The sequence below is a fragment of the Anomaloglossus baeobatrachus genome, chromosome 5, assembly GCF_048569485.1.
Source record: "Anomaloglossus baeobatrachus isolate aAnoBae1 chromosome 5, aAnoBae1.hap1, whole genome shotgun sequence".
NCBI lineage: Eukaryota > Metazoa > Chordata > Amphibia > Anura > Aromobatidae > Anomaloglossus > Anomaloglossus baeobatrachus.
Genome location: NC_134357.1, coordinates 22,079,513 through 22,094,614, shown reverse-complemented (window position 1 = coordinate 22,094,614; position 15,102 = coordinate 22,079,513). Strand labels below are relative to the sequence as shown.

The following is a 15,102-nucleotide window of genomic DNA, read 5'->3' as shown; positions in this document are numbered from 1 at the left end:
GATCGCAAAAGCGTCGAAAATAGTTGTTATTCCTCGTTCCTGCGGCAGCACACATCGCTGTGTATGAAGCCGCAGGAGCGAGGAACATCTCCTTACCTGCCTCCAGCGGCTATGCGGAAGGAAGGAGGTGGGCGGGATATTTTGTCCCGCTCATCTCCGCCCCTCCGCTTCAATTGGCCGCCTGCCGTGTGACGTCACTGTGACGCCGCACGACCCGCCCCCTTAGGAAGGAGGCGGGTCGCCGGCCAGAGCGACGTCGCAGGGCAGGTAAGTGCGTGTGAAGCTGCAGTAGCGATAATGTTCGCTACGGAAGCTATTGTGGCGCCCTGGACAAGCCAGGTCGTCACAAGCACTACACCAACACACCCCACACCCCCGGTCAGGCACACCAAAGTCAAACAAAAACCCTTGTTGCCTCCCTCCAGGGGCAGGTGTCCACACCAGGGGGTGGGCTAGGCGGTTGGTCCCGCCCACCGAGGAGTACACAGTCCTGGAGGCGGGAAAAGTAGAGAAGGAGAGTTCAGATTAGTTTGGAGAGGAGTTGGAGTGAGGAAGTAAAGTGTCAGTTGAGCAGTCTGAAGTTGGTCCGGGTGTGTGGCCCGGACAGTACAGCAAGGTTGGCAGACGGTGGTGACCGTCTGCAGGAGAGGCATATCGGAGCCAGCCGTAAGGACCGTGGACGGGCGGTGGCCCGGCGGTACCGGACCGGTACGCAAAGAGAAGCCAGCACCAACCGGCAGGGCTTACGGACCCCGACAAGGCTTGGAGTCGCCGTTGAAATTGTCAAATCCGTTAGCAAAGGGAACCTCCGGGGTTTCCCAGCAGCCAAGTCCCGACAGAAGGCAACAGTCCAACAGAGAGAGGGAAACAGTCACCGCCAAGGCTACAGTTCCCAGGGCCAGAGCCTGCGGGCAAAAGGGACTCCTTCAGCAACCTTCAAAGCTGGGGAGCGGGTTACCGGTGGGAACCCATTAGAACCGTTTACACTACACAGGTGCAGGGAAAGGCAGTCACCATCAACCTGCCGGGAGGGAAAACACCGCAGCAGTCTGTGGGACCCGTCCATCCAGCCGTTTGTTTTACCGGAGACTTTGTGTACATTATTGGCTGAGTGAGTACCACCGTGCCGTGCGGCACAGCGCTGCCCCCGCGACCCTGCATCTCGCCAGGCCCTGTAGCCCGCCTGCCATCCATCCCTACCCCTCACCGGGCCCCGGGACAACCAACTCCCCTACCCACGGAGGGGAGAACCAACATCCAAGCTGCTCCCTGTCATCGCTCCCGGGATCCCCGTCCAGAGCAGCGGTGGTGTCACAACCTCACCACAACCGTGGGTGGCGTCACGGACAATATCCCTAAAACCACACCAAACCACCCCTTTTACTCACGGGCGAGGAACGCCGCTCGAGTCCCCGGGATCCGGCCCACCGCTCGAGCCACCACCGAGCAGCAGCAGTAGCCGGACCCGAGCAGTGGGAGAGCGCAGTGTCCCCTCCTCCGCCCGCGACACTATCACAAGATACCGCATGTGCGACGGGGGCGGGGACTAGTGCGCTCGGCATTGCTAGCCAATGCTAGCGATGTCGCAACGTGCAAAGTACCCCTTACTGTTGTGGTTGAGTGCACTGCTGTCCTTTGTTTGGCACTGCCCTCAGCAGTGTACTACCGCATCTGGAACACACACTGATTTAATATTCTCCCTCTCTACATTTCGAACACACTGCAATTTAGTGTCCTCCCTCCCCACCTTTAGAACACATACTAGTTTGGTGTCCTCCCTCTCTATGCACTTTTGGAATGCATGCTGATATGTTGCCCTTCCTTTCTATGTACATTTGGAATGCACACTGATTTGGTGTCCACCCTCTCTATCCACCTTTAGAATAAATGCTGATTTGGTGTCCTTGTCTACCTTTGAAGTGCTTGTTGATTTGGTGTCCTCCCCCTCTCTACCTTTAGAACACACACTGATTTGTTGTCCTTCCTCTCTATCCACCTTTGGAGTGCACACTGATTTGGTGTCCTACCTATCTATATTTGGAATGCATGCTGATTTGGTGCCCCCCCCCTCTCCACCTCTAGAATGCACACAGATTTGGTGTCCTTGTCCTCCCTGTCCACCTCTAGAGCACACTGATTTGGTGTCCTGCCTCTCCACCTCTAGAATGCTTGCCAATTTGGTGTCCTCCCTCTCAATCCACCTCTAGAACGCACACCGATTTGATACCCTACCTTCCTATCTACATTTCAAATGCACATTGATTTGGTGTCCTCCCTCTCCACCTCTGCAGCTCACAATGATTTGGTGCCCCCCCCCCCCCCCCGTCCATCTACATTTGGAACAAACACTGATTTGGTGTCCTCCCCCTCTCTCTACCTTTTTGAACACATGCTGATTTGATGTCCTGCCTTTCCACCTTTGGAACGCACTCGGATTTGATGTCCTCCCTCTCCATCTACTTTTGGAGCACATGCTAATTTGGTGTCCTCTCCATCTACAGATGTCACTACTCTAACTCTAGGGGTGTAGTGTCTTATAATAACACACACACAGCTAGGGATCCTCAATGCCCCTATTCCATGTGGCTTAGCATTGATTAACATCCTTTCCGTGGTGCGGCCTACTGTGACGCATAAACCAACACTCATTACCTAGGAGTGTGTTTCACATCCGCTCCCATTATATACAGTGGTGCAGCCCACTGTGGCATGCATGCCCCTATAGACTTCTGTAGCCATTGATCTAGGCATTTTCGGCAATAAGGTATTAAAACGGTTTGCATCATGAAAATTTCTATGCTTCAATCTTGCTCATTATCCTCACAGGTAATTATCTGATTTATACAAACCTGCATGTCAATTTATCGATTAGGGTTTTCCCTTTTATAGCTTTTATGGTGCACCATGAGCTTACCCCTGATGAAGCTAGTGTGCTGGCGAAACGCATGTGGATTTAAATTTCTTTCTCCCTTCCTTATATTTTGTTGTCATTTCTACACAGGTCACACGTCCACTCTGGTCTAAGTATTTATACAATGTTTTCTTCATAAATTATTTCTCTGATTCTATGGTTTTTTGAACTTTTTTTTCAACTGTATCTGATCTTCTAAAAAGGTTTTAATGATTGCACCATTATTAAAAGTCTCTCAAAGTATTTTGCACTTTTCTTGTCTATAGATGGTGCAGATCTTTCCATTTTCCCCTCAAGTTCACTTGCATATCAAATATTCCTCCTAAAACACCCCCCATACACATGATCAATTCAGTTAAGGGCGCAAACTTTTCCACCAACGCATATGGGCTCCTTTTAAAACCTTAAAAGGGGATGGGTTGTCCATCCTAATAACAAGGTTCTTTAAATGTGTTGGAAATGTAAATTTATTAAAAACATAGTAATAAACATATAATATCTGGACATTGAGGTAAATTTCAGGGCTGGTCTGCTCCACTTCAGGGTTCATGTGACATAGGAAGAAAGCTTCTGTCCTAGCGTTGGGTTTTGACTAGCCCCATGTTTGAGGGCCAACCCTTTTTGTCGCTGTATGAAGTGGGAGGGAAAAAGACTGGCTGAGGTAATGAACAGAGACATCTGACTATTGATCATTCATCAATACAGTCCGTAGGGAAGAAAGTGGGGAGGCCCCTAAATACATAATATATGACCAGTTTCACCAAAACTGGTGGATATGGCCATCACTGGAATAATGTGCATGGGCATCTTAGATCCTAATAGGGTTGTCCAGCTGAACAATCCCAGAAGTGAGGGTACTGGTGCTGAAATCTGGACTGTCGAGCAGCTGGATAGAGTTTCCAACACATCCTAGACGTTATGTAGCAAGAGTGGAGAGCCGTGACTCCTTCATCGGGAATGTCTTCTCGAAATAGTTTATGTAAAGTGCTAATAGATTGGGCAGGGCAACATGCCAAGTTCTTTCAATTATAACTCCATCCATGGATTACAGATGCAAAAGAAATATTTACATAGACTGGTAATTCTTGTCATTCCTGGCTTGGCTGTAGGAATTCATTCATTCGGAAGGTAATTGAAAGTCTTCTTTCAACAAAGTTAAAATTGCAACTTATTGAATCAACAGCTGGATTAAGATTTGGTCATCTTTGTGGGGTGAGATCAGACGCTCTACCAGAGCAGGACGGTGTAAAGAATAGAGAATCTAACATCAGTATAAAATATTCTCCAAGATGTTCTTCAAGTCACCCAAGAATGGTGGGTCACAAAGCGTACTGTTCAGTGGAGATCCCCTGCTCTTCAGAAGACATGACTATGCCAACTCTGATGAGAGATGCTCAGCTTACACATTCTCAAAAGGGATTTCCTTCTTTTTGAGAAACTGATGGATCAGTTTTCCAAGTAAAACCCCAATGGATACATTTCAGATCCATTAGATCCTTCAGCTTGTTCCGATTAGAAAAAAATTGTTTGCTCACACATCGTACACCTCATGGTCAATATCAAGTGCATAGTTGACTTTGCCCTGTAACTGGTCAATTGAGGCTTTTTTAAGAATGTTCCAACCTTTGCTTGAACTTGTCTGAGAAATCTTTCGGAGCAAAACCGGGGTTCCACAATTAGACACCTTCTTAGTTATGACCTCATCGTCACAATAGTCCTTTACCAGAGACGCTTTTTCGACAGTGTCATCATCGTCCCCATTACTCTGGAAGGCATCTACGAAGCGCTTGACTTTATTCTTGTCTAAATCTTTGCGTTCCTCGACTCTGTTGAATAAATTGAAATTATAAGTATCCAAAAATTGTCTTTGGCCATCGTCTGTCAACGAGGATATTCTAATTAATTGGGTTATGTTTTTGAAGTATATTTTTTTTATGATTACACTAAGTAGTAAGACTTATTTTCTATCTGCGGCAGACATTTCATTTGGAGCTTTCAGAGTTTACATCATGTTTGAGGAGAAAAATTAAGAACTTGGTGGAACGAAACAGACCCCATTGAAACTTAAATGAGGTGCATTATAAATGAAAGCTACAATACTAATGTGAACATAGACTAATAAATAAATATTGGAAGAAACACTGTTCATGGGGGAACACGAATGAAATGGAATGTCCCCTATTTTTCAAATGATACACACTTTTCCGAACAAAAATTCAGGAGGAAAATAAGGGGTGCGTCTTATAAGCGAAATGTCGCTTACTGGGGGGGGGTGCTGTAGAGGGGTCACAGGTGGCAGGGTCAATGCTATGGGCAGTTCACTTAGACTGCAGCCAGTGCACGGTGTTGAGCGTGGTGCTGTTGGGGCCGCCATCCTGAAATAATCGGCGGTGTGGGATTCAAATAATGGTGCCTGGAGTCAGCAGATGGGGCTGTTGGCTCAAGATCTCATCTGCGCACGTGCTGCTTCCGCCTACTGATCTCCCAGCAGCAAACTTAAGGAAAATAGTGCCTGGAGGTAGCACGTGCGCAGATATGACCTCAGCTTGTCATTGCGCTGATAGCTCAATTTGCGCACACACAGACTTCGTGTGCTATTTCTTTGAAGCCCGCACCGCTGACAGTTTCCGGAAGCTCCTCCTGCGTCACAGCGCCCTACTCTAGCATCGCCCCTGCCTCCTGTGACCCCGCTCCACCACCGCTGCTGCCCCCCTCCAGTAAGACACTACTGGATTATAAGACAAACCCCATATTTTTTTTCTACTTTTTTTTCCCCTCTAAATTTGGGGTGCGTCTAAATATGGTATTTGCTCCAAATTGCAAAACTAAAGATGTATTTTTCTAGGCTTGTGTTGGGAATAGCTCTCTCAAAAGGTGTTGAAAGTATTTTGGCCATTGTATGGTGCATGGGTCTATTTCACAATACGGATCCAGGAACTTCCCTGAAGGGTACCTCAAACAGGTCAATGAAGTGCAGCCCAAAAGAGTCTTAGACAATTCCCAAGGCCCATTAATACCTCCCTTATTTGTACCTTGCTGAGCCACCACCCCACGCCACGTATATCTTTTACACATTGAGGAGATGCATGGTTGGTTATTCCAGCACTTACCGAAGATACCAAGAGTCTCCTAAACCATATTCCTTGCCGCTAATGCCAAGGCGAGGCCAAAGGACCTTCGGCATCTTTCGTTCGAGCATTACAGTTGTGGCTACAACCTGCAAAAATAAATAAAAAATAAAATAAAATTTTCAACTTTTTTTTTTGAGAATCCATGGGCACTTGCTGGTAAAAACGGCAAATATACTAGCTCTAAATATAAAGCAAAAAAATCCGTGTGTGGAGCTCATTGAATGCAAAGCCACAGTTCTCACCCAATTTGAATGAAATTTTGCAAGGCCCGACTTTAGCACCAGACTAAAAATACTCTGAACATTAAACCTCGAAATCTCCCCACCCCCATCCCTACGAATTTAGGCCCTATAGAAATAAAAGAGAAAATGGGTGTGTGTTGAATGCCAAACCATATAGGTTTTCCCCAAAGGATCTTAAAGACTGAAAGCAACAGTGCCCAAATAGTTGCTCTAAATAGAGTTACAAACAGTCACTAAGGTGGGGGGGAAACCTAATAAGTTGCTCTAAAGCCTTTTACTATAGCAAAGGCTATCAGGAACCAGTGAAGAAGTAACTGGGGCCTCAGTTATGAGAATCGCCTCCCAGTAAGATAGGCAACCAGAACTATAGCCACTGCAGAGGTAACTGGGGCCTTATTTATGAGAATTGCCTCCCAGTAAGATAGTTCTAGTTGCCTATAGCCACTGCAGAGGTAACTGGGGCCTTATTTATGAGAATTGCCTCCCAGCAAGATCGCTCTGGTTGCCTATAGCCATTGCAGAAGTAGCTGGGGCCTTATTTATGAGAAAAGCCTCATAGTAAGGTTGTTCTGTTGCCTATAGCAACCAGAGTGCAGCTTTCAGCATTGAAACTGATGAGGTAAAGTGAAATCTGAGCTCTGATTGGTTGCTGTGGACAACTAGAACAAACTGACTATGAGGCAATTTTCATAACAGATACTTCAGGATACACATTTTCTGATATTTATATATTCCTTCACCTATTAGATCTCCAAATTCTCAATTTCACCATGTCTATTATTGGCAAAGTCATAGGGTGTAGAGGCAACGGCCATATCCCTAAGGAGCCAAAGGGCCCCTCTACCAGATAAGACAACATTGGAGGTGGGAATCGATTATATTAGGAGCCCCAAGTTAAGTCTCGGCCGGTGATCAACCCACCTGAGCTCTCCATAATTCATCGCCTTCATGAGCGACGCGCCAGTGTGTGTCTCCCATCATGGCAATTAGAAGATTCAACATAAGAAGCGCAGCAACAACTGCAAATGCCGAGTACATGATGCCATACATGAATGGCTGATCCACCACGTAATTCGCAGGACCATCAATGATCGTTAGGAAGAGTTCGAAAGTGCTGAACAGAGACATGGGGTAGGACATGAAATGCCCCAAATATTGTGGGTCCTGAGTTTGAAATATTACAAAGAAAGCTGCAAAATAAGAGAAAAAATAAAAAATTATATATATGATTTACAGATCTTTTGAATATCCATTAGTAGCAATGATAGTTTGTATCTTGGAAAGTACAATCTCTCATTTAACCTGTCCAACATTACCATGAAAGCTATAGGGTTTTTGGAGGTGCTAAAGAAAAAAAAAATTGCCATGTCTTGATGGCCAAAGCTGACCAAGTCTTTGAGGGATTAATTGATTCAGAATTGAAAAGTTGGGCTTCACGTTCTCAGACAACCAAATTCATAAAAAGGCAAATAAAGTAGAGAATCTCACCTGCACCAAAGCCAAGAATAACCACAGCCATCAGCCAACAAAAGCGTAGGAGGTCTCCAAAGATCATCTGAAAGGTTAGAAGATCGGGATTCAGTATGAGGAGAAATTTTCTGTACATTGGAGAAAGATTTAAGTTTTTGGAAGTCACTTTGCATAAAAGTTGCCGACTGTCCCTCTACCGGGGAGAAGTTTTCAGAGAAATTGGCCAGGAACTTGGCAAAACTGTTTGGAGGATTTATAGGAAACCACCATAATATTGTTACACCTCGAATGCTACAATTCTGAGATAAGTACACTTTATTTGTCTTGTGCACAACTTTTTTTTTTAAAGATTTGGTCAATGGTCATCTCTGGGCTTTGGTCTTGTTTGAAGAAAAGAAACCGCATTGCCAACGATGGGGAAAAGTCTATAAAAGGTGACATCTTTACCTTTTGTATCATGATGGTAAATGGTCCAAGCATCTGAAATCCGCGAGTGAAATACATGATGTAACACCAGCCCAGAACCAAAGCTACCGACATGGGAACCGCTTCTCCATCACTATTGGTCAACCTCATGACCAAAACTGCCATCACCATACAGGCAAATCCAATTCTATATAAAAGAAAAAAAGAGTTTACGGACATTAAATAAAATCTTAAACAAAAAAAAATAGCTCCCAAATATTTCACGATGTTCTTACATTATTATATGAAAGGGACCACCAAGAACAGTCTGCCCAAAATATCTTGTGGCTCCGACCCTCAGCAAGTCGGGAATCTAAAACAGAAAATAAGAAAATACATAAAGCAGAAGTTATCACAAAATAAAAAGTAACATATCTGTACCTCATCTTCTCCTTTTCAGAGTGCCGAGTTGGTGAAGTTTATAAGAATTGGGAATATGCTTCGCTTCTTCCATAATTAAGCATTATTTGTGTGAATGGACAATCCAGCTGACCACCAGGGATGTTACTACCGTGTTCCCCCAAAAATAAAGACAGGGTCTTATATTATTTATGGCTGTAAAAGATGCACTAGGGCTCTTTTTTGGGGGGTGGGGGATGTCTTATATTTTGTATTGGTGTCACCAATTGTGTCACCAGTTTATGAAAAATTAATATTCACCCCTTCCCTTGCCTATAATGCCCACCCCTCTGCCGGTGTCTGTGACTGGAACGTGTGTTAAAAGAAATAATGAATATTCACCCCTTCCCCTGCTCATCCCTGTGCGTGGTGTCAGTGATTCCCTCAGCCCTCGGAAGTGGTATAATTTAGAAATCTGGCGCTGTCATGGCGACTCCAGACTCTGTTCACATTATAGAGTCTGGCAGGCAACCGGATGCTCCTCAGTTGCTCAGCCAGAGTCGAACGGCAACTGTTTAGTGCTCTCTGGTCTTCGGTTTAGCAAGAGTTAATGAATTGCTTCTGGGGTCATAGGATGCTGACGTCCTATCACAGCCACCTCCACCATATAATAAAAATGTTGGAACCCAGCTTCAGATGCTGAAGATAGCTCTAGCTTGGCTCCAGTATTATCGGTCTGTGCGTGGTGATCCAGTATTTGGTGAACAGTTATATGCTATTTGGTGTGCTGTGGAAATATCCTTGTTATTTGTTTATTTCCTTCCTGTACTTTATTTCTCCTTGAGCACATTGTCTTTTCCCCTGTGCATGCTTACTGTGAGCTTGAGCCTTGGTTTTCCTCTGTGTCGGTATTTGTGGGATTCTTTACTCCTGTGCCAGCCCTCCCAGTGGGTGGGGGACAGGGGATGTTAGACCAGGGCTGCTCAGGAGTTAGGGCTGCGCTGGTGGTTCAGACCTGGCTATCATCAAGCCTACCTCTGGAATAAGGGACAGATTAGGGTCTTTAGTTTGAGGGCTAATCTAGATGCCCTTATTCCTGGTTACCCCGTCATACCCGTGACTGGCTCTTAGACCACAAAAAAGTTTGTGCACTCTAGGTTTCGAGGATTTCTTACCAAAAGCAGTAGAATAACGATTGCTCCTAAAATGCTAATGAGCTCCCCAACTAGACGGAGATCATCCTGATAGCTGACATACGCTTCCTGGTAGGAATATAAAGAAAAGTCATAAATAAAAAGGAAAAAACTGCAAGCAAATAAACCTGCATCTGTTTTTGGGCACTTACATGAAGAAGTCTTTGACTGAAGATGGTGGCATCCCGAGAATCATTAGGTTTTTGAGACATTCCCTTAAGAGGTCTGTAGATGCAACACATGGTGACGCAGATCATGTAGAGAACGTAGACTGCCGCTAAAAACCAGAAGTACGGCCGACCACAACTCCTCCACTTCAGACTCACAAGTTCCTTCACAGGTGTAAGGTCAAGGATGTGGCGGGCCTACAACAAAACATTTGGTTACATATCGACATGCATCAAGTAACAGGCAACACATACAACCTGAAAGGCAGATGTACTTACTGCTCTCTTTCTGGAGGACACTACAAGGTCCAACACTGACTGATTTTCTCCCCAAGAGTCGATACCCGAAAGATCATACAAGACAGAACTCACTGGGCCGAAACTCCACTGGATGACTTTACGTTTTTTTAACAGATGCTGAAACATCTAAGAATTCAAGAAAAACAACAAAAAGAAAATATTAGGAACATGACAAGTGTAACGTTAGCTGACCAAAATCCAGAGAAGAGCTAATGAAATTGAGATGAGTTCTCCGATTGAACATTTCTCTTTTTTTAAGATTCCACCTTGTTTCCCTCACCACTCTGGTATCTGTGCTCTGAAAAACCAGATAATATGCTGAGCCATTTAGAAGGTATTTCCTTCTCCAGTTTTTGAAAATTTTTGTAAAAACACAAACCTAATAAATGGTAAAAAACAAAATTCTGGAGAGCTCATGTGACTTTGTATTATAAGGTTTTGGGGATTATAGATGGAATCATATGAAGTAGTTCACCACCTTGGCCAATGCATAAGGTCTCATTTTTGTAGCTGTAGGCCAAGTTCTCTATCGAGAAGAGGTAATTCTACACATGATACACAGGTATTTAGGTTAGCACTAGAATGTTCGGTGATGGTTTAGCACAGTTGGCGATGGTTGGATGCCAAAAAAGTTTTATAGGATTCCACCTCTCTAGAGCTACTGTTTGAGAACTAGTGCTGTGTCAGAAGTCCCAATGAGCGGGAGCAATCAGACAACAGTGGCAGTAGAGTTTTCAGGGTTTTTTCAGTGTTAAATTTTCTGCCAAACAGTGTTTTGCATTTGGACCAAAATGTTCTCCTACGGTTTCATTTGACCAGAGCCCCTTCTTCCATAGGCTTTTAGAAAACTGTAAACGGGATCACTTATGGCTTTCTATAATGTCTTCTTGACGCTCTTCCATAATGGGCAGATTTGTGGAGTCTACCACTAAGGGGTACTTTGCTTGCGATGCCGAGCGCTATAGTCCCCGCCCCCGTCGCAGCTGCGATCTCTTGTGATAGCTGCCATAGCGAACATTATCGCTACGGCAGCTTCACATGACTTACCTGCCCTACAACGTCGCTCTGGTCCTGCCCACCTCCTTCCTTCCGCATAGCCGGCGTGAGCCGCAGGACGTAGGTAGGAGATGTTCTTCGTTCCTGCGGCTTCACACACAGCGATGTGTGCTGCCACAGGAACGAGGAACAACATCGTAACATCGGTCCTTCCTAAATTATGGAAATGACAGACGCTACACCGATGATATGATTTCGACGCTTTTGCGCTCGTTAAATCGTATCAAAAATGATTTACACACTACGATATCGCCTGCGACGCCGGATGGGAGTCACGTTCGATTTTACCCTACCGACATCGCACCTGCGATGTCGTAGTGTGCAAAGGGCCCCTAAGGCCTCGGTTCTACTTATCTTTTGCACCCACGAGTGCAATCCGATAAAACATCGGATTGCACTCACACCAGTGCAAAACTATGGGGCAGTGTCTGTGATTCTTTTCTCACGCCATATCGGCATGAGAAATTAATCACCGCATGCTACGTTTGGCAGCAAATCTTGGCTACAGAAAATCCCAATAATATACATTTAAGTTGTGGATGTAATATAAAAAATATCTGGGGTATGAATACTTTTTCAAAACACCAAGTACCTTACAACATATGTGCTTCTTTGAAGTTGTAACCATCATGATTTTATGTCTCTCTGGGGTAAAAATAAATCTAGTTTTCAAACTGTCTGCAAAGTTTTGTTTTTTTTAATTTGTTTATTTTTTTTGGTGAGCATGCCCACTGTCTCAAGATAATTTACATTTGTTTTTTTGCTCTTTTTAAAGACATCCAAAAAGTTTTACTTACAACAACGTTTCCCTCAGCCGCTGATAATTTGAAGACCGTGAGACCCACGTAATTGTGAATCATCTGAAGTTTCACCTCCTCGTTTTCTACATTGTCGTAAGACAATATGAGATCGTACATCTGGCAGGAAAAGGTCTGATTGGGTTGTAGGGCCAAGATATGGAGTATAGTGTTACCTACAGAACAGAGAGACCATAATAAGTCAATTTTCAGATTTATTGGTTGAGACTTATTGGAGGATGTTCGAAACCAAAACACCAGGTATGTAGGGTGGGAACCCTCCAATGTTGGAGTTAATTATTTACATGGACAGTTAGTTATCCAGTTGTCCCACTTCGAATATACCCAATAAAAACTATTTTTTTTCTGATTCTGAACAACGTATGATCTCCAGTTCGTAAAGTCAGTCCTCACCGTAGGAATCTTGAGCCCGAATGCTGGCCCCATTCTCAATAAGTAGACGGACAATGGCCTCGTTGCCAGTGCAAGCAGCAAAAGACAGAACGTGTTCACCTAAAAGCAAGAAGAAATGAAGAGTTGAATGATCACGGCTGATGAATGATCTAACCGAGGGTACATATTTTATAATTTGATGTGGTGCCAATAGTTGCACTAACCAAAGTAAAATAGATTTTCCTGGCTGTAAGAGAAGAAACTTCCGATGGCTCTAGGGGAACTGACGTCGCCACCTTTTTCAATCAATAGTTTCACCAAATTCAAGTTCTGATTGACAACAGCAATATGTAGCGCAGTTTGTCCTAAAAGGAGAGAAAATAAAGTGTAATGCGAAAAATGTGGTGTAGAACCCCAAACCTCAGTTGATTGAATTGAGCATAATGTTCACAAAATATAATCCTAGTACAATGCAATATCTCACCGTCATACAGGGTAGAGGAGAAGGATTGGTTGATGAGGTCTGGCGCAGCCTCTAGAATTATTTTGGCAGCCTCCAGGTTATCATATGAAACAGCCACATGAAGTACGGTCTCTCCCACAGCCCCTGAAACACAGAATAGTAAGAATATGGTTATAAGCCCCCAAAGGTTCTGATTATGTGTGACGCCCTGTGCCTGAATCGCCACAAATAAATAGCTACATGTGTATTTCAATATGTATAACATGTATTGTCAGCTTTAATGAGATTTGGTTTTCTCTGCTGTTCACCAACATACACACATTAGCCCATACTCTTACTGGAGCTGTTCACCGCATACACACATTTGCTCACACTCTCTTCCTGGGGCTGGTCACCTGAGCTGATAAGGCTTGTGTGTGAGTCCTAGAAAGACAAAGGGGAGGAGCTTAGGTGTGAGGTAAATTCAGAGTGTGGCAGTTGGAGTTGGTGTAAGGTGAAGTGAAGAGCCAGTTATACATTGGCAGGTATCAGTCACTAGGCCACCTGGACTTTCAAGGTCAGTGGCAAACAGAGACTGCTATTAGCCTTTTCATAAGGAGCAGTGAAATTGCCCAGGAACTCAGCGACGTGTTTCAGTCTGGAAACTTCTAGAATAAACTGAGTTTTCCCTCAGGATTCAAGTTGCCTGCTCGCTGGAAGGGATCAAGGATCCAGAGTTTTCTTGTCTTGAAACCCCAGGACTTCAAGACACCTTTTCTCCAGGTAGGAAAATAGTGACAAGAGGAACACACTGCCACCATACAGCAGAGAAACCAAATTCTCATTGGGGCAGATCAGACCACCATCGTGTATGCTATAAAAAAATATTCCGGACTGTTCTACAGAGCTTCAGAAAAAAGCAAAAGCTCCTGGTCCTGTCTCTGGCTGAATTATTCTCTGCTGCGCCCTTCCTACCTCAACATCCCCAGGAACCAGCCCTAGTTGTGGGGGGGGGGGGCGAGGGGACAACACTCCGGCATTGCGTCCCACCACCTAACTCTTGGGGACCTGCAGCAGTGCCCGGCCATACCACAGCTGAACATCCCAACTGGTGACAAACTATTTATTTTTCTCCCCCCGTTTTTAATATTTTTATTTTAACCCCCATCACAAAAGCCTGTTGCATGCACCCGGTACGGCCACATCGCCACTTTGACCCTCCATTGTGACATCAGAGGTCTACTGGAGATGGCACATATTCAAAACTTTAAATGGTTCTGTCTGGTGCTTTCTGCCTTGGCAGTGCGTTTTATATGAAGTCCTACTTTTTTGGCCAGACACTTACCTCTCATATTTAGGTCAGTTGATGTGCACTCCAGAAGTTTTTTGAGAGCCCCAATATCATTGTCTTTGGCAGCACTGAGTAAAGGACACTCGCCTATCCTGTAAAAGACAAGTCAAAGGCATCACAAAAAGACCTGATTAAACCAAGAACTAAAATAAAAGAAATGAAGACAAATTTAATAACTTACTCTCCTGACTAAAGAGAAAACATTCTGGCAATTATTACTTTAGGATTCAAAAATTCAAGATTGAGATTTGGATAGTGGATGAGGAGCTTCTGTAGTTGGGGTTTTTTGCTGCTGGTATGTCTGTGCTGAAAGCCGTTCCCTTATAGATACCAATGCTCTTTAGCACATATGTTGTTGATGGGAGTGGTTAATGAAGTAGCAGTAGATACAGTTTTGGAGCAGCATTTATGGGGTAGGATGTGAGCCCATTGCGGTGCCATCTCAACATATATACAAAGAAAAAAAGCATGAACTTTCTTCCTATACTGTTACATGCATAATTTTTAGGATTACAAAATTAAATCAATAAATATATATATTTTTTTTAATCAGGAGGAAGGGGAATATTAAATCCTACTGAACTGACACTGTATGGAGGTGATCCAGAGGCCCCCACCCAAAAATATATTTTTAACTGGAGTGAAATTTATTAATTTTTATCCCTTTATGAACCTTCTCATCCATTACATATTCAGTTGTGAAATTGTTTCTGGCATGGATTCATATAGAAGATTTAGTTGTAGGAGGGGAGAAGATAATAGCTTGCCCCGGGGGCTTATGCTATTCTGCCAAGTACCAGAGTATGTTAAGGATTTACAATTCACCATTTGTGTCCAATGAATAA

The 15,102-nt window shown here is 44.2% G+C and overlaps 1 protein-coding gene across 1 annotated transcript in view; it reads right to left on the bottom strand.

Annotated features, from left to right (window-relative positions):
- Nucleotides 1-3,369: 3,369 nt before the first annotated feature.
- Nucleotides 3,370-15,102, bottom strand: part of LOC142313211 (transient receptor potential cation channel subfamily V member 6-like) — a 38,965-nt gene continuing 27,232 nt past the window's right edge. The window contains exons 2-15 of the mRNA XM_075352193.1: nt 14,252-14,349; nt 12,949-13,071; nt 12,689-12,829; nt 12,486-12,584; nt 12,072-12,247; nt 10,198-10,344; nt 9,904-10,116; nt 9,734-9,820; nt 8,456-8,532; nt 8,202-8,367; nt 7,773-7,839; nt 7,206-7,474; nt 6,022-6,128; nt 3,370-4,737 (exon numbers count right to left, since the gene is read on the bottom strand). Coding sequence (XP_075208308.1) covers nt 4,443-4,737; nt 6,022-6,128; nt 7,206-7,474; nt 7,773-7,839; nt 8,202-8,367; nt 8,456-8,532; nt 9,734-9,820; nt 9,904-10,116; nt 10,198-10,344; nt 12,072-12,247; nt 12,486-12,584; nt 12,689-12,829; nt 12,949-13,071; nt 14,252-14,349 — 2,065 coding nt within the window. The 3' untranslated portion in view covers nt 3,370-4,442. The remainder of the gene's footprint in view (nt 4,738-6,021; nt 6,129-7,205; nt 7,475-7,772; nt 7,840-8,201; nt 8,368-8,455; nt 8,533-9,733; nt 9,821-9,903; nt 10,117-10,197; nt 10,345-12,071; nt 12,248-12,485; nt 12,585-12,688; nt 12,830-12,948; nt 13,072-14,251; nt 14,350-15,102) is intronic.